At 38.0% G+C, this 25,115-nt stretch overlaps 1 protein-coding gene across 2 annotated transcripts in view; it reads left to right on the plus strand.

Annotated features, from left to right (window-relative positions):
* Nucleotides 1-24,611, plus strand: part of LOC139736166 (synaptotagmin-14-like) — a 70,764-nt gene extending 46,153 nt beyond the window's left edge. For both annotated transcript variants that reach the window (XM_071646895.1, XM_071646896.1), the window contains exons 5-9: nucleotides 11,710-11,828; nucleotides 16,458-16,868; nucleotides 20,024-20,222; nucleotides 20,826-20,941; nucleotides 23,652-24,611. In XM_071646895.1, coding sequence (XP_071502996.1) covers nucleotides 11,710-11,828; nucleotides 16,458-16,868; nucleotides 20,024-20,222; nucleotides 20,826-20,941; nucleotides 23,652-23,849 — 1,043 coding nt within the window. In that variant the 3' untranslated portion in view covers nucleotides 23,850-24,611. The remainder of the gene's footprint in view (nucleotides 1-11,709; nucleotides 11,829-16,457; nucleotides 16,869-20,023; nucleotides 20,223-20,825; nucleotides 20,942-23,651) is intronic.
* Nucleotides 24,612-25,115: the final 504 nt, after the last annotated feature.

The raw sequence follows: 25,115 nt of genomic DNA on the forward strand, positions 1-25,115 counted from the left end.
TTTAGTTTGACACCCATCCCTGCAGCATCCATTTCTAGCTGTCCCTGGGGCTGTTTTAGTTTTTTTTTTCTTTGTAAAATACTGCAACTTTCTGATGGTAGGATAGCACATTACCCAATAATCCAAAATGACAATACGCCTTTATCTGATGACCCATGCAATTAATTTACCACTTCACATAGCGTGGATAAACAGGAAATCCTTGTTGTCCTTTTTATCCATCATTTTTGATTTTTTTTTTCCTTTCCTCATCATCATTGTACTAATATACCACCACCACTTTATTCTCTATTATCTGTATCTTCTTTTGCTTTTTCTTTTCCTGTTTTTTCACCGTATTCACCATTTCTGTTGTCTCTGTGACAAAAGATGCCCAGCTGCTGTCCTTGAGATTATGTCTTATGATTAAGAATTGAAAGCTTTTCCGGTACTGTCTTTGAGGATATGCCCTATGATTAAGAGTCTAAAGATTGTCAGGTACTGCCCCCTAAGAATACAATTGAGAGTCTTAAATGAAAAGAGTAAGATTGAAATGATATGATATCACTTCATGTCAGAAGAACAAATGACGTGCAAGCTATGAATGACTGTTTTGATTGCTGGTTTAGTCTTGTGACATCGGAAGCAGCATTGTGACATAATGGTCGTATCATGCATGCTTTTCTTACATAATATTTTCAAGAAACTGTGTCTGCATTGCACTTTTCATAGAATTGATATACTTCAAGGTTAAGAAATGTACAATCAGTCTAATGCATCATTTTGGGGAAAAGTTATCATTTTGTGATCATTGACATAACATGCAAATGTCTGTGCTGCTAAGTTTTTACTTGTCACCTTTATTTCACTCTCTTTTTGTTGAGAACCCCCTAACTAATTAGTGCTACAATATTTCAGTATGAAATCACCTCCATATCATTCCAGTGCCAGAGTAACAAAATTCAGTCTTAACCCGTTGGAGGATGGACTGATTTTGCTATATAGCATGCATTTCCCATAGACACCTGCCCGAGTATTCTCGGAACTCGTCCTCAATGGGTTAAGATACCTTTCATATCAACCCCCCCCATGATGTAATCGAAGCAAGTAAATAGGGAAAGGAGAACACAGAGATAATAGGGAGCTTTGGATTTTAGACGCGCGGACGTTCAAAGGAAAAAAACATGCTCTGAGCGTGCGCAGAAGCGTGCGTCAAGTCGATTTATTTTTAGCTTGCATCGCGTGAGTTTTTCGCTTCGCGTACTGGGCTTTTTTTACGTCGGCACAGTTTGCAAAGTAGAGAACTACTTCATATGCCGATCATATGGGGGCGCCATTTTATTTTTTATACACCTGTACGTTTCGTCCCAGCGTAATCTAAAGCTACTTTTCAACGCAACGCGGGGGAGAGGAGAACGTCCAGCGCACTCGTCGTCTCAAACGTACAGCGCACTCGTCGTCTCAAACGTCCAGCGCACCCGTCGTCTCAAACGTCCGCGCGTCAAAATCTAAAGCTCCCTAATACTATTGATGCCAACGATTAATGATAATCTTATTGCTCCATATTGGTATACCTACCTAGCATGTCCTATCTCAGTTTATTATCAATATTATCCATGCTTGTATTATTTTCCAGTGTACTGATGATATATCTAATACATGTACACTGTAAGTTGCCATCTTTGGTCTCTAAGAGTGTGCAAGCACTTTAGATCTCACCTTTCTTTTCCCCACACACTTTGATAAATAACCTGATCCACACTTGTTAAAGGACAAGTTCACCTTCATAAACACAAGGATTGAGAAAATGCAACAATATTAGTAGAACACATCAGTGAAAGTTTGAGGAAAATTGGACAATCGATGCAAAAGTTATGCATTTTTTAAATTTTTGTGTTGGAACCGCTGGATGAGGAGACTACTACAGCTTGTGAGTCATATGCGTACAACAGTATAAAGAAAATATAAAAGAAAATTCAACATATTTTCACTTTTTTCGCATAATAAAAGAGCAATTGACTTGCCTCTTTCTAAAGGCAGGGGGAATAATATTGCCCATAACATTTATCGGTAACGAGTCAGGGGAATGTGTACTTTTTTCAAAAGATGGAATTTTGTGAAATTCTCTTTATATTTTCCTTATATTGTTGTACGCATGTGACATCTAAGTTATTCATACACTGCAGTAGTCTTCTCATCCAGCGGGTACTGCACAAAAACTTCAAAAATTCATAACTTTTGAACGGATTGTCTGATTTTCCTCAAATTTTCAATGATGTGTTCTACTAATATTGCTACATTCTCTCAATCCTTATGTTTATGAAGGTGAACTTGTCCTTTAATGTTAGAAACTGCAAAAAAAAAAAAAAACCAAGGACAAAACTTCACTGCTTTGATCAATATCAGTTTTGAAAGTTTATAAAGTATCATGTTTCAGCACTTCAGACATATGTCTAGGAGTGATGAAGATGAATACCAAAATAAAAAGGGGGTGCTTCGCCTTGTAAAAGCTACAGGAGTATTCAAGAGGCATAAACTTTTCCACGTAAATGCTCTGAGAGTCTTGATTCATCACCTCAATATGGAAAGTACCATGCGACCATAATCTATGACCCTTCATGTTTATCATATTTGTGTTGGTACCACAACTCCTCATACCAGATTACATGCTCTCTGCACAGTGTTGCGGAAGTCCTCTATTCAGGAGCATATGTGCCCAGTGATTTTCTGATGTAGATCCGATATGCTTCTGTAGGGCACTAAGTAGTTTGACTCAACAATGCATGTTCCCTTTACTCTTTTTTTACTCATGTATGAATCTAGGTATTTGTTATTTTTCTACTTGATTGTATGTATTCATTTATTTATCAATTTATCAATACATCAAGAAGAGTCAAAATTTGTGGCCCATTATGAAATTTAAACTCTAACTGTAACATATTTTACTTATGTATGTGTGTTTAATGCCATTATCGATCGCATTATCACACACAAGCAAGCATGCAGGCAGCAAACTTTTCATTAATCTATTCATCGCAATGCCTGAATGGCAGGTAAATGCAGCAGTGATAATCATTGTCACAGGTTAAAATCTATATGGGATACAATATTGGTGGCTGTTGGCCACATAAAACAGGTGACTGCTCTACACAGGGTCTTTGACATGACTTTTCTTCGGGGGAGGAAGGATTTTTTTTTTTTGTGGCCATATATGGCAGGTAGGTGCTAGGGGAGGTTTGACTGTATTCGAAACGTGACATAAAGTTTGTGGAGAATGATTATAGAAGTACAGAAATAAATCAATCTCTCTGAGGTAATTTGTAGGGCCTCCCTAAGTCTCATGATACATTTGTACACTTTGTCCACTATCTTTTTGATTCAAAGAATGTCATAGAATATCAACTTGGGTTTTTTTAAGTTGCTACAAGTGCATTGTACTGAATTAGCTCCATAGTAGTGTTGATCTGAACAGTGTGGGCGTTCTGCTTGCAAACTACTATTGAGGCAGAGACAGAGTGCTTTATAAGGATATAAAAATTGAATCAAGCTAGAAGACAAATTATAGGTTGCTTTAATGTCGATGAATCACATCAGTAGACATTAATCTATTATATCCTTATAGTAATACCCTTTGGTAAATGACATGGCCACACACTGGGACCATGTTCACATAATCTCTCGCAAGAAATGCTCATTTTTTCTGACAATGCAACTCTGTTGTTGTTGTTGTGTTTTAAAGAAAGTAGAGAGAGAGAAAACTGTAACTTTGCAACACTATGAAAAGGAAGTGATGAAAAAGATGAGATAACTTTCATCCATATCTTCATTGAATAAACTTGGACCTGACCTTTCTCCAAGACTTTTTACTACCAAGATGTGAGAGACCAGGGAGTGGCTTGGAAGCAAGGCTAGCAACATTCACCACTGAGATTCACTGTGTCTGTCCTTCGGGTGCTTTAAAGGGAACGGGAGGGGGGGGGGGGGAATGAGAGCAGCTCTGTCCAGGCAAGTCTTTGTGTTGCAATTCTTATGAATTTGAAAGAGCAAGATGCCAGAATCTGATGTGAAATAGCTCCTTTTGTATGGGATTGAAGTGAAGCGTTCAGTCCACCTCAACTATCCATCCACCCATACAAAACTTCTCTCCACACTCTTCGCCCCTTTCACAGTGCCTTTGGAGATTGCTTAAATCCACAGCAGGGTCACTGAAGTGTGCAACTCTGGCAAGACTGCAGTCATTATTCTCGCCAGATTGCGCTCGCTCAACAGTGTCGCTCGCGCGTCCCTGGCCGAAGCGAGTGTTGAAGTTTGCAAAAGAATGGCATGTGATTCTTTCTTTCCTGCCCAATGAATGTGTTCGTACAAAGGCAAAAAAAGGAGAACCCACTGCAATGGAACTGTTGGTAAGAGAGACTACATGTATTGCCTACGGATAGGCCTGTATGAACCACTTGTGCCTTTCTACGTTTAGCAACAGTACTCTACAGTAAGGAGTTGGAGCCGTGTGATTTTGTTATTGCTTGTTGTTGTTCTTGATGGAGTCCTGTCTACCAGCAAATGTTCGACAAGAGCAGTTCTCATGTTTTCTCTCTACAGCGGAGAGTGGCTTCATTTGGGTCAGAGGTTTTGCAGCAAGTGGTCGTAGGTGAAACATGCACCACTTACTTGAGTTAACAGGTGTGCCTGTGTTGTCTTCCATAGAAACATTCTGAAGTGATCACCTCATACCCAGCCTTTTCAGCCACTGTGAATAAAGGATGGCATACCTGGTACTTGGACTATGCCCCCACTATTTGACTTTCCGTCTGGTGTTTAGCATGGACTGACAGCACTATTAGGACCGGCATATTCTTTGGAAATTTATTTCTCTGCATTGGAAGTGCATGTCATATGTGAATTGGAGTGTGTGTGATAGACCCCCTTCATCAATCGCTGCACTGTACATATCTGACAAGTGGTCACCTTGTGTCTTTGGCCATCGCCGAGGCTGTACAGGCGGTCGCGATGGGCTCTCTACTGTGCCTCAAACTTTGCCCGGGGTTTCTCCCTTTCTTTGGGTCAATGCCCCGGACAACCGACGCGGACGCCACCACCTCTGAGGATGGCAAAGAGAGCAACGGCAACGTCATCAAGGATGATGCCGTGGAGATGTGTGACTCCGGCGTGTCTGACAGCATCCAAAAGGCAGACAGCTTGCAGGGGAGCAAAAGTGATGTGAGATCGGTTGTTTCGGAGGCACGGAGTGGGGGTGGCTCCTTGGTGAATGGATCAGTAGCAGTGCAGCCTGTATTGGAAGAGTCCATGGAGTCAGCACCTTTGGAAAATGGCAAGTAATTTCCGGAGCATCCAAAGGCAATTATATTTTACCTTGATGAATAGTCTTAAAGGAATGCTACACCTGCTGCCATACATGCACTGAAACTCTCCAGGTCATGCTTGCCACCATTACTTCCCCACCCACCCTCCCCCCCCCCTCCACCCCCCCCCCAAAAAAAAGAAAGAGAGAGAGAGAGAGAATAAGAGATGAGAAAAGAAGGGGTTAATTTGTTCTCAGGCTCTATTCCAACTTTGCTACCATGCTGATCATTAAAAGATTTAATTTGAAGGAAAGATGTCTTCCCGTAGATGACAATTGTGTTTGTGTCAATTGTACCCATGTTAGGATGATGTCATGTTTTGTTTTTATTTTTGTTTTTGGGCTTTTTTTTACATTTGATTTGTTGGTTATTTGTTTTTAATTCAGATGACTGCAGTCTTGAAAAGGACATTCAGTGTTCTCTTTGCACCCAAAGTAGTTGTTTTGATTTTTAGGGTGTGTGCCATTCAGGTCTGAATGTCTAATGACTTAAGGAAAAAAACCTAATAGTCTATACCATCAAGGAAAATGCATTTATATCAATTTATTCATAATTACTATAGCAAGTATAAAGCATGTATTTCAAATGTAGGTTTTACAAGACTGGGATACATGTTTATTCAGTGAGATCCTTCAATGGTGTTCTACAATTGGTGATATTAATAGAGTGATCATGTCATCTTTGATAGAATTATAGTAACAGCAAATACAAGATGGTTGCATTTGGCCCATTTCCAGCTAATCCATACAAGTAACCAGTTTTTAAAAAAGAAACCTGAGATTCCAATTTGTTACATCAGTATATGAAGCCTTCCCTTCAAAGAACCATACATATGTGTCTCAAGTTTTATGGTGTGATATGCCTCACTGCACATTTCACCAAGGTTGTAGCATGAAAGTGTCCTCTTTGACAAGATTAAAATTAACACTAAAATGCAAGGTGATAGCATTTGACCCCTTTCCAGTTGAAGGTTCAGTACCGGTATCAAGTTTTACAGATACCTGTGACTCTAATTTATTACATCAGTGTATGAAGGCTTCCCTTCAAAGAACAATACATGTGTATCATGTTTTATGGTGTGGTTTTTTATTGTTGTTGTTGTTGTTGTTTTTGCCTCACTGCACATTTCACAAAGATGATGAATGAAAATATGAGGGATTGATGAATGAGATACGAATTAATGGACGTGAGCGGTATGTGGCCCAGTGCTACCATCTCGATAACCACTCTCTCTTTTGCATGGCACTTCAAAATGCACTTACTAACTCTTCTCTCATAAACAGCAAAAGATTGGAACATACTGCCAAGCAATATCAAACAGATCCGAAATTTTTACACATTTAAAGATGCGCTGTAGACAGTGTCCCTTCTGTTGTGATTAGCTACACATTACAGCCTTGAACCTTGAATGAGTAATCCCTGCAGCAGCTCAGGACTAGAAAGCTAAACTGGGATGGACTGAGCAATGGTGACACTGGCTGATGGTGCTTTTAAGTGCTTTCACTATTTACAATAAAATAAAATAGAACTGTGTGAGTGAAGATGGAAAGGTGTCTAGTATGTCCCAGTCCAAACCCTTTGGTGATACCTTAAAACCACCCTGTACATGTATGTGGCAACTGTGGTAAGAGTTCCTTTTGTACCCCTATCAGCAAATGACTTTTAAAAAAGAGAGAAGATAACATACATTGCAGGAAATTATTTTTCCAGCCATGGATATTTATTGCTTACCATGATGAAAAACTATAAAAAAAAATGGGATCTACATGTACTTGGGATTCCAGAATCCTATGACTAGGATGAGGCTTTGGGTTATTATGTGAGATAATATTTCTGTTATCATAATGTTCCTCTCTAAAATATCATTCCAGATTTTAACCCACTCCCCCCTCCTTGAAACTGTACAAAAGCCATCTTCCAGAATGTTGGAATAGAGCACAAAAACCCCACATACATAATATACATGTACACACACTTTTCTGGGGGTACAAAGGAAATGCTTTCATGCCAAGGGGACCAGAGAATGGACTGCTAAGCATGTTTTGGCTGTCTCTCCTTCGTCTTTTATATCGATCTCTTCCTGTCTGTATTGTTCACTTTTGAGAATCTGAAGGAGTGTAGTACGATTATGTTTGGTGACAGGACAGTTTGAGTCCATGGTTCATAAACTTAAGGAACTTTTCCTTTCACAGGAGGTACTCACCTAGATCGTTTTCCCTTTGCTGTTCTTCATTGTGTTCAATTTTCTTTTTAAGAGGGAGGAAAGGGGTATGGGATATGAAACAAGGTAGTGAGATGTTAAAGAGATTGAAATCAGAAAGAAGATCAAATAGATAAACAGAATAGAATGCTTGATAGAAGCATTTGTAGGAAAGAGACAGATTTGCACTTTTGAGAGGTACATGTACTGTATAAACCATTAAATTATAGAAAGAAAAAAAGAAACTGTGGCAGGTTGTTTCATGTAAAATAATTAGAGTTGGCATTGAATTTAAGCAAATTAAAGCTTCATAATGCTTTAACTGTCTGTGCACCTAGATGCATATTGCAGGTTAATGGTACATATTGTCGAACATGCTAATGAAAAAGTTTTTGGATACCCATACACAAAGAAGAGGGCCAGTGTAGTACAGTCAAATAGTCATAGGCTTGTTCTCTCTCCCTGCTGTGTGAGCTAGCTGTTGAATTGAATTGTCTGGTGAGTAGGGCATTTGTATTCTAGTATTCTTGTTTGTTTTGATCTGTCTAGCTCTTTTGCTTGTTCAGTGGTGATTGGGGTGGGGGGGGGGGTGGGGGTGGTAAGCGACATAATTTTGAAAGATGTGTGGGCATTAGTGGTACAGCAGTCAAGGTAGATGTCAAGGTTTTCTGTTTTTAGGGGCCTAGCCTTTGCAGTTTGGAAAACTAAAAGCAGTGGTAGTAGGCCTATTCCAAACAATCATACCAGAGTTGCATATCTGCTGGTTCACACACTTGTGGTTGGTGTTCAGGCATGACAAGTTCTGCATACTGGGTAGTGGTGATCACAACAAACAAATATGTAAAATAAGGCTGTTGTTTTGGTACATGGAAGAGTTAAAATTGTCAGCTAATTCAGCTATGGCACTGGGATTTAGATGTTTATAATGACATACCGATAACACAGGACCACTGTCATTTTATGCTCCATTCAGCCTTTAGCCTTTACTTCGAGTACCACTCAGAATTCAAAATTTTGAGAAAGAGAGCTACAAAGTTAGAAAACAAAAAGGACTCAAAAGAGATTTTTTAGCTCACAGACATGTAATCACAGAAGAAATACAATTTTGAAATATGAGCTGTTCCCCCGAACATGAAATGAATGAAGATATTTCAGTCACTGCATACAAATGTAATTGATGACACATTTATTGCAAATTCATTGCAACCTCATATGCCTCTACATACTGTATATCTTCATTGCATCTGTCGTGCACATTATGTTTGTTCTGAGAACCTATAAAAATCTTCCTTTCTATTTCGTATTCAAAAGTTAGTGAATGTTTGGTGTCATACACTATTAATGCATCAGAATTATTCATAAAGTGCCAATGAATTGTCAGCAGTATGTACATACAAGATAAGTACATATATGTATATGGATATATAACTGTACAGAGGAGCAAAACTGTTCATTGTATGTATCTGATGTCGTGACCTTAAGTTGATGCTCTTTCTTTTCAGAACTGATGGGACAATTTGCCCATTGAATATGACTGTAGGCCAAATATCAAAATGCCATGTTTCCATTGCTTGTATCAAAGAAGAAGAAAAAGAAAAAAAAAGAAATCCACCCACATGTAAAAGTAGGTCTGTATAGTCCTGCTGTGCAGCAGTATCCATTGTGTTGTTTATGTGTTGTGCAAATCCTATTTTGACTGATTACCTGAGTAGATGTATACACACAAGCACTTATTATGAAAAAAAAAACTAAAAGTATGCCTCACATGACAGCACATTCCTTTGATGAATGAACCTGATAAAGATTGTTGTCTATCATATTCAGACATTACATGCACCTCGACAGTTACAATACGTGCAATAGGTTACATGTTTCGTCAAGTTCCGCGGCATGCATTTCATAAGACTGAGTGATCACGCATAATGCATTTAACATGCAGATCTCAACTAATCTACATGTATGCTGAGCTATGCAGGTGCACTCAAAGCTTGTACAGTTCAGTTACACCACATTTGTGTCTGTTTCTAGAGTTTTCATTTGAACATACTCTTGTGATTATTTGAGGATGATAGGAGTGTGGTCCCGTGGTTGATTTTTGGGCACAGAAATATATACTTTTAGATGTGGGTTCAGCATTATTCCTTGCTAACCAGAATCAAAAGTTAATTACATCAATTGACCAATGAGGTTATGTTAGTTTAGGAGTATGATTGTCATTCAAAACTGTAGTATAGCCTACTCCCTTGTAGGGGATGTGTACCATACCATGCTTTTAAGTACATTGTAGGCTTTCCTCCATCTATGTGGATCTTTTAACAGGTATGATATTGTCATAGTGCTGAATGCTGGACTGATGCTACATGGAGAGATACATGGAGAGAAAGAGATAACACCTTTTATTGCCACACTGGAAGGCTGGTAGTCTAGAGCATCATTTTGCTCAATAGTTTCAAAGCCAGAAATGACATAACACAAGGGCAGATCCAGGAATTCCATAAAGGGGAGGCGCCTTTACAAAATTAAAGGGGGTGCATGTGCCCCCCATTTCTTTTTATTTCCCTTGTCTAAACAAAAATAAAGAGGGGGCCTGCGCCCGGTGCGCCACTGAAACATGTACAGCGTACAATATCTATGCACATTCACAAAGTAATAGTTTCACATCTTGGGAAGACGCATCCTTTTCCTCGAGGCAAGACAATAAAGCATCAATATTGTTGCCTCATTTATTCAACCCATTGATGATTTTGCTACAACACACATTTCCCATAGGCACCTGCCCGAGTATACTCGGGACTCGTCCTCAACGGGCTGAGGCATTTAGTGGATATTTATATGAATACATTTTTACCTTGAGTGGGGTGTCATTTTGACCTTAGATTCAAATATAGATCATTTCATGTGACATGCATTATGTGTGTAGAAATTGCATCAAAGTGTATACTGGTAGATGTGAATGTTACTAACCAACTTTTTATTAATTGTAAATCAATTAACCACATCTCATGACAATCTTCTCTTCTACCAGATTTTTTTTTAACTTCATTGGCATGCCGTAGGAGGTTTTTGTAATGTTAAATAATCTGGTGTAGGTTGCGTAGGTTGTGTTTCAAACGTGAAAGTTTTACTATTGGATGTACATGTACCGGTATGCATTGTTTCATTAGAATTGCACATGGTAAGTCTGCACTTCATAGCATTGCACACACACAGCGGTCATGTGAATTGTGATAATGGGTGCCTAATTGCAATGCTGGTTACTCTTGTATTTTATGGAGTGTGCAAGTAAAGGTGAGCGTTGAACCAAACTCTTTTTTAACAAAGACAGTGTGCTTCCGTTCAGTTATCATGTTGGCCATGCGTCGAAACCCTGCGGAATGTACTTGTATGCTTTGCTCAGTGACAACAGACATTGATTTGCGTCTACACTTGGTTTCATGCTTTGATATACAAGAGTTAGAGGAAAAAAGGAGTCATTGGAAGTTTATGTAAAACATTTGTCACATCACAGTGTTCACCATTGAGCATTGGACTGTTACAGTATCTACTCTGTAGGGCTAGTCAATTGTGCATAATATTGTGGAATTCTTGCAAATATCCGTGTCGAGAACAAACACACACACACACCACCACCACCACCAAAAAAAAAAAATGGTGATTAACTTTGTCACAGATGTAGTACTAATAAGTTACTTTTGCAGGAATTTTTGTTTTGATCTTGTATTCTTTTCACTTTTTTGGAGATGAAGATCTCGTATAGAAATCCACACATATCAATTAATCCAGAGAGGCTGCAAAAGTCTGACTGCTTGCCATAATTATGTGCAACAGCAAAATTGAGATTAATCTTTTTGTCCTATGGTGGAGGGTGCCCGGAGTGTTGAAGGAAATTCACGATAAAGCAATGAGCCAAGATTTGAATTTCACATTCACGAGAACCAATAGCCAACATCAAATCGAATTTAACTGAAAATCTACTAAAACTTGGAGAGCCTGCAAAAAAAAAGAGATGGTTTTTGACCTGTATTTCTTCAAAAGTTATATGTATGAGGAAGGTATATCAAACTTATTCATGGAATATCCACCTTTCACCTGGTTATTCAATCTCTATGCAGTGAATGCGTGATAGGTTTCTTGCAGCCATGTACAATTTTTTTCTGTATGTCTTCCCTCCAGGTATCAGGGCAGAGGATGGAGACGATCAGGGCTCCTACGACCTCGATGATGAGGGCCCAGTGCAATCAGAGATGTTGGACGACATGCCCCTCGTTGATGATGAGGAGGACATCGTAGAGGTGAGCGAGACTGACTATGGCCACGTACGCGAGCACTTAAAAGCAAACCAGGGCGAACCATGCCAGATTTGGAGCATTTGAGCATTCCATATAAGTGGAGAAAGGATACTGGTACCTCGAGTTATTTTTAGAGGGGGTCGCACATTTTGTAGCAACAGGGTCATGCACATGACACACTTACCCTATTCAATACAGGTGTTCTAAACAAAGAGAATCAACTCTTTGCATTAGGCATTTTCACATCAGCCTGATGTTTCGAAATAGCGCGCTATTTTCTGACTTTTGAAATTAACCCGATCACGAAATAGCCTGCTATTTGATAATGTGAACACATATTAGCGCGCTAAATGTATCGCTCTGATCGAGAAAATTTCTTGAATCCAACTCGGGAAATTTCTGAAAAAGCAGGATAATTTGCGAACTAGTGCGCTATTTGATAATGTTAAAATGCCTCAAGAAATTAGCGCGATGCATCCCATCATGCCTAGCGTGTGTGACCCGAAAGCGCACGCTCTACTGGTATACCCGACACTGTTTGCGCATGCTCACCTGTCGAATTAGCTCGAAAAAATTTTGGGCTAATTCTCTTCGGGCTGATGTGAGTAGGAAATGAAATATCGCGCTAATTTGCGATCGCGAAAAATATCTCGAGCTCGGATTTTTATCAGGCTGATGTGAAAACCCCTAGTATGACGTAGGTGCTTGTTATGCACATTTTTCTCATGCCAACTTCTGGTAGGGTTATAGTACGCTTTTGGGGCACATCAGGAAGTGGTACGTCTACTTTTGGCTTGGTATAATAATGGCTTGGTACAGTACACTTTATGAGTGTTTGAGGGCTCCTCTGGCACAGGTGCAGTATGATATAGTATGCTTAAGGAGATTGCTTAAATGCGCCTTTACTCATGGTCATAGATTCATGCTAGCCTGCCATCATTCATATCATGTGTCATCATGAAAAGTCTACCAGAGTACTCATGATCACCCCTTTGGGTACATGCATGCGTATTGGCCTCTCCTGAACAACATGCTACACCTCATTAAGTAATCTATGGACTGTGTAGATGTACTTTTTACCAAGCAGTACAGGTACACTGTAGGCCTACATATCTCCATGCACTGGCAAATATTGTTTTTACAGACATGGCCCATAAAAATTGCAAATAATGTGTAGCTCCTTTTATATGTATCGTCAGTGATATATCATAATTAACTCAGCTGAAGTGCCTTTGTAATAATGGTAATAGTAATGATAAAGATGATGATAATGATAATAATGATTATAATGATAATAATAGCAATAACAATAATAATGGTAATGATGATAATAATAATGATAGTAATAATGAAAAAAATATTTATAATAATGTAACAATAATAATAACAATATTAATAACAATAATAATAATAATAGTAATAATAATAATGATAATAATAATAATAATAATAATAATAATAATAATAATAATAATGGAGTCTTTTAATGCGTCATGTCTGTCACACAGTGACAGTTCTGGCACAGAAAGGTGAAACCTCCTTTTAAATTGCTTCATTTGGAAAGAGCCACAATTGAAAGAAAACTCAGTAACTGGAACAAAAAAGTTGTGAGGTCTTTCTTGTACAGTTGCCATCTTTCTTGTACACCACTGACAACTTAATATTCTCGTTATATTCTATTTTTTCTTTGTGTCTTATTTATATACCTCATTTGATGAATTTTCAATTCTGATTGGTCAGAAGTGCAGTCAATAGTTTTTGCTATGCTGCTCATCGGCAGTTGTCTAGTGCTCTTTCAAGATGTGCATAAGCGTATTTTTTTGGGGGACTACATTTGCACATTGGTGCTCATGTCACTTGTGTGCATATCTATATTTGCGCATTGTGAAATGATACTTTAGGTAATTCTTTCTTCTCAGATCATTAGCATGACACAATTTCATTTCACTGCCTTTATTTCAATATTGTATATGTCATAGAATTAAGTGGGATGTGGTATATAAAATAAATATTGACTAGCTGCTTTCTTTTGGGTCAAAGGGTTAAAACTATTTGCCCAGAGGTGATTTCTCAACAATGGTATACCCCAAGATGAAGTTGATGGACATAAAACTGTTGGGAAATCACCTCTGGGCAAATAGTGTTAACTATGTCCCTTCAAGTAGTCAATATTTGTATAATATTCTCTATACCTAAGCTATATAAACTGTTTTAAGATGTGACATATTCTCTCCCAGTGCTTTCTTGAATCTCTGATTTCTTACTTGAATAAAGGCACTCCCTGTACTGAATGTGTGTATTACCATGGCATGGGACATTTCTGGTTCAGACCAAGGAGGTGGGAAACCTCCCTGTTCAGACTGCTTTGATGACCCACAAAAGGGATCTTCACCAATGCCAAAAACCTGCCATGTAACATTAGATAGTGGCATTAGTATGTTTTGCTACAGAGTTACAAAAAGTTATTGCAGTTTGGGAATACCAAATGGTCACTGTTTTCTCAATACATCTGGTTGTATAACTGTCAGTGATCTATAGATTTATGCTGCAACAGCATATACCAGCAAATGTAAACTGACGTGGGCGCTTGACGTGACTGGATTAAGAGGATGGGGGGGGGGGGGCTTCGTTTACCCATGATTGCTTATCAAAAGATTGTGGGCTGTAGGGATTAATTCAGGGCGTGGGCAAATATTTGCCAGCAACACCATGATTTTTCTTTTTTATGTGTGTGTGCCGAGATTGCACCAAGTGTACACATGCATGGTGATTAATCATTTATTCAAAACAGACATTCTTTGGAGTACATGACATTCAAAAATCTAGATTTAGTGCAGTGGACGCATTCTATGTAAATTATGAATGATTATAGTTTATGATTATGAGTTATATATTTTTTTTTATTGTGCTAAATGAACAGGCTGCTAACACATGATGTATGAAAATATTAGTTCTTACTTGATTAATATGTTATTTAATATTTAGTTGCTTCTTTCTGTTCTGTATTTGTCCTACATACATGCCCACTTTAGTACATTAATTTTGTCCGATACTTACACCAAGCAAGTTCAAGGGAATGGAGTCACAACCGTCTTATTTCCTTTGCTAGATGTTTGATGCACAAATGCACCTGTGAAATTCTTTTGTACATCAATAGAAATCTGACAACTGTTTGAATAATTACAGCCAGTTGGAACTCCAACTCTTAAACCTCCTTGCTTACACTTTGTTTGCCAGAGTACAGCAGTAAACATGCATGTTATTGTTATGAAATATATTTCTTGTAGAGCACTTACACTGGCTGTAGTTGACAGCTGTTATCTGCACATAAAATGCATTGATATCATTGTTGCTGGCTGTTACATGAATGAGAGTGTATTTAGGAGGAAATCTTACTCTCTTCATGGCTCAACACTAACTTTTTATTTTGATGCACGACCAATTACTTTAATGGCCGACTATGAAACTTGGTGGCACATAAATAAAGGAAATATAGGGAAACATAAAAAATGATATACCATTAAAAAAACCCAGTAAATCTTGATAACTTATGAAAATATTGGTAGGTATGTTATGAAAAAGTGTGTCAAATACCATGCACTTTGACTAAGAAGAAAGAAGGAAAAACATAGGAAAATTGTAAAAAAAAAATCAAAACATTGAAATGATCATACACATTGATAATTGTGTGAAAATTGGAATTTGTATGATATCTTAAAGGGGATGGCTAGTAACCAATCAGTGGGAATCAGTGGGAATGCTGAGGGATGATTGTTCCAATCCTTGTGGGATTCATTTAAGAGTACATTATATATCTACTGTTGTGTGAAAATTATTTGCTTCAGAACGGTTTCATATTCAAGTAATGTGCAGATTAATGCCCCGTCACTGACCAGGCACGCTAACCTTGAAACATTAAACTGCACATTACTTGAATATGAGACCATTCTGAAGCAAATGATTTTCACACAACAATAGATATATAATGTACTCTTAAATGAATCCCACAAGGATTGTAACAATCATCCTCCAGCATTCCCACTGATTCCCACTGATCAGTTACTAGCCATCCCCTTTAAGGGATTTCAAATGCCATATACTGTAAATAAGTTTACTAATTTTAACACAATGGTACTTATTATTGAATTGAAGCACCAACATGATTATTCATGACACCACTTATTCATGACATGATTATATCCAACATATACACGTAGGTATATGCCTGTCTCTATTATTGGATAGATAAGATTAAGATGGAAAGTTTGGTCATAATTGGCAGTAAAATAGACTGAGTTCAGCCATGTAGACTATCTTGCAACCTTGCATGGTAGCTGAAATGCATGCAGTTTTGAAATCCTGAGCCGTAGGTTTAGTATTCTCTTATTCTTTTTCTACATAGGAAATCACATTAAAAAAAAACAATGTACACACACTCACACATTATTGGAACCCCAATCTGGCCGCCAAAACACTTTTTTAAGTGGTAGGTCAACATCCATTTCTAGTGACCGTGGGCCACCAATGATGTCAAACCTTGTCTCTTCCGCTGAATCAAAGATTCACCTTAATGATGATGATTATCATTCCCATTAACCATGCATCTCTCTTTGTGCTGAATTAACAACACAGACTATCCAGCCACAAGAAGCAGGACCCGCTGTGGGCGAGCTCGAGCTGGTCTTCCAGTACAACGGCGAGGCGCGCCGCATGAACGTCACCGTCATCAAATGCCACAACCTGCCATCCAAGGAGGAGGGCGGGGCCAGCAGCTACCGGCTCCGCCTGCTCCTGCTGCCCGCCAAGCGCCAGCGGGCCAAGACCCACATCAGGGAGTCGCAGGATCCGCTCTTCAAGGAGCTCTTCCGCTTCTCCCGCATCTTCCCACATGAGGTGGTGAGCACGGCACTGCGCTGCCGGCTGTACGGCTGCGAGCGCATGCGGAAGGAGAGGCTCATGGGCGAGAGCATCATCAAGTTCTCCTCCCTCAACGTCTCCTCCAAGCAGATCATCAAAGTACGGATTGAGCCCCGCAGCGAGACAGTGAGTGACACCTCATTTCTCTCTCTCTCAGAGTCTGATTGTGATGGATTTAATCGTCCAGGAGATAATGTTACACATATAGGATCTAGCTCAGGAGTTGGCAAGAGGGCCATTCTCAGATTAAGTGTTCAATTCCATGTGAGTAAAACCGAAAAATCAACCACAAAGTAATACATTCAAAGACGTGTTTTCGGAAACTTCAAAACCGGTCAAATACGAAACAAAAAGTGGAACATTCTAAATGATGGCCATTCATTGAGTAAAAATGAATGGAAATAGAGCATCATTTTTTATTTTTGATCACCAATCAGATACGTTACCACAAATTTACATGTTGTAATGGACTCCTAACTCTGAAGTAAATTTATTGTTTTGATCCAATTTCTGTTCAGGAAAAGACATCTGTCCCCCCTAAAGATATTGCGGTTTTTCAAGAGGTAAAGATGTTGTCATCCCTTGCTAATTGGTAGAAATTATTTCTGTGTGGTAGTTTGAAATATGCTTTTTGCTGAAAGGAAATGTAACCATAAGATTCACTTTGTATTTTTAGCAAATTTCGCTTACAAATAAAGTTTCGAATCCCACAAATCATGCAAAGGGAACGATCCGATCTGGAATTTCCACTGGAAACAAATATGAATTGCTTTCCTGGGGAAATAACTATTGAAAAACATCGAATCACCTTTGGTAACGTATCTGGTAAAAATATGAGTAATAATTTTAGTTGTGTATGAATTAATAAATATCACCTGTTTAATTATTGACCTCATGAATTGATGTAAAAATGAATGATGTAAGCCCAAATTAACAATTTTAAACATTGTACGTAATATTTAAACTATGAAATGTAGTGGAAAAGAGCCCTAAATGTGAAAGCTGAGTTCTTCATTCACAGAATATTCTCATCTTACGTCTGAATGTATTTATCCATCTGACTATAAATATTCATTAAGTTTTGATGGATAATGCAAACAAGGTTTAAAAATATATATTTTTTGCAGGCACTTAGAAAGAAGTAGGTACAGTCTCTATGAACTCGATTTGCTAAACAGTTGTTTGACCTATGGTAACGTATTTGGCTCATCCCTTTTAATGAAAATGAATAAATAATTGTTCAACTTATCAATGAATCTTGAGTAGTTCTTCATATGTTGAAAAACACTAGAATAAATATGCAACAGAACACTGAAACTTTTCTCGGAAGCGTTTCATAAACTACTTTTTACTCTTTCAAAGTTTGGTAACGTATCTGGCGTACCGTAAATGAATCTGTAGGTGAAGTTACAGAGCAATTTCTACTGAATATTCTTCATTTGAACATAACTTTAATTTTTTATGGAAGCGTCATTCTATGCAGAATTGTTTTATGAACACCTTGTTTTACATAACATTATTTGTCACCGCGGGTGCCCTGAATTATACGTAACGTATCTGCTAAATCTGAAAAGCAAAAAACTGATATGCTGAATCTTAGCTTCGTCTTGTAAAATAAACGTTCAAAGTTGTTGCATGGAATATGAAAGTGGCTGGGTTTTATAGAATAGAACTTTGGAGTTTATGAGCACACAACGATTTGTTTGTAAAAACATTTACAATTTCTTTTCAGCATTTTGATTATATGGTAACGTATCTGTCGGAAAACTTGACATTGAATTGTGAGACACTGACGCACAAAGAAAAATCATGTGGAAGTGTTGCTCTTTTTCACCTCTCTGTCCTTTTGGTGTAAGAATATAATCCTGAGGTCCAACAAAACGAAGCATGTAATGTGTAGGGATGAATTTTGACCAGATTTGATCCCCAGAAAGCACAAGACCAATGAGCAAAATTCGGTCACGTATCTGGGGTAACGTATCTGTGGTAACGTATATGGTCGATCATATTATTATGAGAGCGATATCTACCAAATATTTCTCACTTGTACTAAACTTTAATGTTGAATCGATGCGTCATTCCGAGGAGTAATGTATAATATACAATTTGTCTGACATTGCAATATCTGTCGCAGTGGGTGGTGTGAAAAGTATGTAACGTATCTGTCCAAATAAAAGTGTAGAAAACCGATATTTCAAACATTGTACCGTATTCTCAATAAAGAGCTGTTGCACAAAAAAATCTAAGTACTTGCAGTGTATGAAGTATATCCTCAGGGTTTCATATACACAGGGTCATTGTATAGTCTTGTTATTTTCGCAATGCTGTAACACTAAAGAAACTGGTAACGTATCTGGCGGTGAATTTGGCGACAGGTTTCAAAAGGCTATAAAAAAAGAAGTCAATAAAAATTTTGGAACTTTTTGAGTATTGTGATTAGCACATATGATATGCTCATCGTCCATGAAAATGATATTTGGAAAGTGTGTTTGTGGACGGAGAGGAGCAATAAAACATAATTCTGAAATAGCCGGCGACACTGCGTTTTGGGGGTCTTAACGAAGTTTAACAGCAAAATTTTATACAAAAAGGCAGACAACCGCATTTGATCGTGTTTATTTTTAACAAATAAAGTCCTCGTGATATATTATAAACATATAGATAGTATCTAATAGGTTTCAGGGAACCGCAAACTGTCATGGAATGTCGGCGACACCAAAATTCCGTATTTGAACGCTTTTACTGAGAATGGGCCAAGAATATGAATGAAGATTTCATGGAATGAGTGTTATACTGTAGCTACTGATATTTAAGTACATAGCCTGAATAATGTTTGACCTTCACAGCATTTCAGGACATTAATCGAAAATAATCTCAAAGAAACTGTATGAGACATTTATTTGTTTACATTCACTAGCAGTGTGGAACTTTAAATAAGAGCAGACAAAAAAATAGAATGCTTACCTGTAGCACCCTAGCTGTATCTCAAATATTACTTTTTATCATGTGTTATGACCCCACCCCACCCTGGGGCTTCAGAAGGAATTTGTGACAAGTTGAAGCTGAAGAATGATACCATGTGAAGAAAATGAATCATACATTCTTTTTTTTGAAAGCAAGAAAATATTATTTGCAGAGGGAAACAAATTGAAGAAAATTCACCCCTCTATACTTTCTTGTTTTGAAAGCGAGAGAATATTATTTGTAGAGGGAGACAACTTGAAGAAAATTCACACCACGACACCATGTACTTTCATGTCTATGTCATTCTTTATTTTCAGTCCAAGGGTGGATCATCCCCCTACTCCAGCACCTCAGACCTCTCGGACACAAACAGTACTTCCTCCCTGCAATCCCTGGGCCAGGGCAGCGTGCCGGAGCTCCTTGTCGGCCTCGCCTACAACGCCACCACGGGCCGCTTGGATGTGGAGATCATCAAGGGTAGTCACTTCAAGCAGAGAGCTGCTGGCAGGGCTCCTGGTACGTATGTGGGCAAATTTAGGATTGCATGTTTATTATTATTATTATTATTATTATTATTATTATTATTATTATTATTATTATCATTATTATTATTATTATTATTATTATTATTATTATTATTATTATTATTATTATCATTATTATTATTATTATTGTTATTATCATTATTATTAGTGTTGTTGTTGTTTATTATTGTTGTTTATTGTTATTGTTATTGCTATTATTATCATTATTGTTGTTGTTGTTGTTGTTAACAACATCGTCATCGTCGTCATCCTTGTATCACTATTATTATTATTATCATCATTATTATCATTATTATTGTTGTTGGGGAAGGGGGTCATTTCTTGAAGGGTTTTGTCAGCTATTTTGTCTGTCAAACTGTTTTAAGCTACTGAAATCCTTGCACCTGATTAACGGAAAGCAAATTGTCCAACAAATTTGTCTGACAAAATGCTTCATGAAATGCCTCCCCAGATGCACTCCAAACTTCTAGCTGTATCTACCAGTGGTGGTATAGTACATACCAAATGTGGCATTTTATGCAAAATGTGCCTCATTTGAAATCATTTTTCTGACATTCATTCTTCATTATACCAGACTCCTATGTGAAGGTGGCACTGATGTCATCAAGTGGTTTCGAAGTCTCCAAGAGTAAGACCTCTGTCAGACGAGGGCAGTCTAACCCGACGTTTAAGGAAACTTTCTTCTTCCAGGTTTGTGTGAAACAGAATTTATAGCTTAAAGGGGAATTCGGGTCAATTACAAGTTAGTCTGAGAGGAAAGAGTAAAATCTGACAAGCACGACAATGAAAATTTGGTCATTAGAGTAAGGAAGTTACACAATTTTGAAGATTCACTGTGTTTTGCTGAACAATTCTTGAAGATTTGATATGAATATGTAAATGAGTAAGGTGATGATATAATCACCTCACAGTTTCTACAGATTGTGTACAAAAAAAAATTTAAAACTAAATTTTTCTGCTATGAAAGTATAAGACATGTTGTTTTTTCTGATTGGATGATTTGAAGAAAAAAAAAACAGTCAGATATATTAGGATTTGAGACTGGGCATAATTGCATTTGAATAAAAACTGAAAATCTCAAAATTTTTTGTATGAAACCTGTATGACAAATTGTGAGGACAGGACATCATCAATTTAGTATTTGCATATTCATATTGACGGTTCGAGAACTGTTTCATGAAAATAAGCTAAAACTTCACAATTTCATAACTTCCTTGATGTTCATTCGATTTTGATCAAGTTTTCTTTGTTCTGCTCGGAAAACTTTACTCTTTCTTTTCTGATAACTTTCAATTGGACTGGAATTCTCCTTTAACATACAGATCTTAAATGATGAGGGACTTGAGTTAATATGAGGTGGTCCTGGCAGTATTTCTTGCATGTTGTCACTGTCTGGGTCATTAAAGAAAGAATATAGATGTTGTAATTTACAGTACTTTTTGAAGAAAAAAAAATTCTACTTGAGCTGGAAACTGCAAAAAAAACATTGTTTCATGTAGAGTGCAGAATCCCACAGACATTAGATGTGTGACCAGGCTTCATTTGGTAAATCAGTGCATAGATGGGGCAAGAGTTTGGTGATAGATTATTGCTATCCTAAATTAACATTGATGAATTTTTGTCAGAAACTTTGCAAGCAGGGAGATCGTGTTCATCATTGTTTTTGTTGGTTTTTTTTGACCAATTTTGCATGATGTAGGTAGAAGTTATGAATGTTTTTTCCATATGAGGATTCTTAAAATATTGTGTGTGATGTGGCATCCTGGTGCTTTTTCATCTTAGCAGCAATAGGTGTGCTGAAATTGTATTCCACTAACAAAAATGCGTCATAGAAATACAAGACAAATGAGTCTTCGGATGTTCATTTTTATACATTTATTCATTATTGTATGTTCTTACTGAGACCCCAGTGGCGGATCTACAGGGGGGGTTTAGGGGGTTTAAACCCCCCTCTTGGGCTGCCAAGTAAAAAAAAAAAAAGAACATACAAACAAACAACAACTAATTAGTCAATTATTTGAAGACCAAAATCAACAATAAAGGCACTTTTCTTGCGTAAAAGCTGTCAATTTTAAAACTGAATATGCAAAATTGTCGCCCCTAACGGGGCGAAAATTATAATACACTATCAATATACATTATCATATCTTTATACACTAATATTTACTTTATGAGTAAATTTAGTGTATAGATGGTAGCCTCGCGTCCTCGAGTGTGCCCCGTGGAACATACCTTTAGTAAAGCCTACTTTTTTTCTTTTCTTCTATGCTTTCTTGTAATACAAGAATAATTTTTATTGCTCAAACAATGCGATTACGTTTTAGCTTTTAATGAATACATTTCAGACGAATGGCAAAGTGAGAGTGGCTCGCTCGCTCTGTCCATACTTATAATAGAATGAATAGTTTGCATAATTTATGATCATAGTCCTTCGCGGGGATTTTTTTTACTGTGTTTAGTTCCCTAGGAATTTGATTTAAATGCTCTAGAAACGCGACTTTTATACTCTGTTTTTACAAAAAGTCCCTATGCGTGGGACATGGGAAGAGGTATATCCCCCTCCCACACCCTCCCCCGCTCTGTCGCTTCGCTCTCGCCGCGGATCTCACACCGTCTCATGAAATAATGTTATACCCCCGTATAATCATAGTCATTTGCAAATGATTCTATCCACTTTTTAATTTCCTAGAAATTTGCTTTTAAATGCTCTATAAACGCGACTTTTGTACTCCCCCTCCCCCCGCTCGGTCGCTTCGCTCCCTCGCCGAGGATCTCAAACCATCACGTCAATGTGCCCATCCCCGTCGAAATTTTGCCCTCCCCCCCCCCCCCAAACCAGACATGTTCCACTGCGCTTGGGGCGCGGGTGGGGCTGCACCAACCCCCCCCCCCCTCCCAAAAAAAAAAAATATATATATATATATATACATTGTATATATGTTTGGCAAAAAAAGAGAGAGAGAGAGAAAATAGAGCATGCAAAGTAATTAATATGCTTAAAATTGCAAGCTGGCAATCCTAAAAATTGAAAATCTCCCTACTGTGGGAGGGGGGATACCCCCCTCCCACACCCTCCCCCCCCCCCCCCCACTCGCTTTGCTCTCACTCACTTTGCAATACCCAGCTCAACCCTTAAACCCCCTCCTTGGAAAAAAGCTAGATCCGCCCCTGGACCCTCATACTCCTGATCTTTGGTTGATAGAGTTTCATAAAATCATACAATCTCACAGTATCCATGCATATGGGATGAAACATGAAAGTGAACAGCAGTTATGACACTAGCCACACATGTGATCATAATGCACTCCGTCATATCGAGTAAAAATAAGTCTTTGACTTGTGTATAACACTTCATCTCTCTCTCTCTCTCTCTGTTGTGTGTGTGTGTGCTTGTGTACAGGTGGCCCAATTCCAACTGCCGGAGATGACGCTTCTCTTCAGCGTCTTCAACAAGAAGGGGATGAAGCGCAAGGAGTCCATCGGCTGGTTCTCCATGGGCCTTAGCAACAGCAGCGAGGAGGAGATTGGCCACTGGAGTGAGATGCGGGAATCCAAGGGCCACCAGGTCTGCCGGTGGCATGCCCTCCTCGAATCGTAGAGGAAATTAATTGGCTGGCATATTCTCAAGTGGACTAACACTCGTACATTTCTTCAATCATTAATTGAGACTTGTTGCATGTCTATGTGAAATTCAGAAACTACTACAGTTTTTGCATGTAGGTGTAGCCTCATCCCAAACTGAGTAGTGTATCAGTTAATTTGCTTAGATATGACATGCCAAGTTGTAACCTGTGCGCCCCTAGTGATGGTGATACCAAATGATCAATAATATCAATAATAAACGACCTCGATATGATGGTTGTAGTTGACAGATTGTAGTGAGCTGTACAGCTATCCACTGCTTTGGGTAGTATAAATATTTTGATGGAACAGTGACCTTTGATTATTTCTCAGTCTGCTGTATGTGGCATGCCTCCCTCTCATTACAAAAAAAAAGTAAATAAACTATCTAGGCTGGGGGAAAGTTATATTGAAGAATTATTTGTAGACTTAAAAATTATGATGATGAATTATTGCAAGAAGAAATAACAGAAAAAGAAAAGATGGTAAATGAAATTACTAACTTGTTTATGCATGTAGTCAAATTTTGGATCATTATGTTGTGTCTGGATTTCTGCTCACAGCAAGAAGCCAGTGTCACATCAAGCAAACACAAACTGGGATTTGTAGGGTGCCCTGTTGCAGATGAGCATGTATATTGATTTGCAATCCCAAAACTGATGAATGACAGATATTCTGATGTAAGTCGGTAGCAGTACATAACATCTTCATTTCCTCTTCCTCACATGCATCATGTATCTGCTGTCAGGTTTTAGTACATGATGAAAAGAATGTGATAGGATCTTGCATGATTTTCTATAAGTGCTGCTCTTTCTGTGTTTGAGGGACACATTATGTATGTGTTCATTCCATTCTTTACTTTTTTAGAAATCAAAAAGTGCAAATGCTTCATGTTAGACTGGTTCTGATGGCAAATGTTTGTTTCTAGATACTGATATTTGCAGTACAGTTTTATTTACTTTTATAAGGAGCTTTCATGGAATGGATGATATATGACTGGACATTCCTATTGAAGTATAGAATAGACATAGAGGCTGTATACAAAACTCATAAAAGGTACAGGGTGAGTTTGTCATAGTATTGAGTTGTACCAGAGTTTCTCAACTCATTCTTATAGTCTTCATTAGGCAAGTGTATCCGTTTGGAGATTTAATACCACCACCAAATCTTTCTAGCTAACCTCACATTTTCTTTCATTTGATGAGTGAGGTCAAAGTTTGTGGTTTTTGTGGTCAATTGCCAT

Source organism: Diadema antillarum, unplaced genomic scaffold, assembly GCF_040938485.1.
Source record: "Diadema antillarum isolate AM-2024a unplaced genomic scaffold, OU_Dant_1.0 seq00000633_RagTag, whole genome shotgun sequence".
NCBI classification, from domain to species: Eukaryota; Metazoa; Echinodermata; class Echinoidea; order Diadematoida; family Diadematidae; genus Diadema; species Diadema antillarum.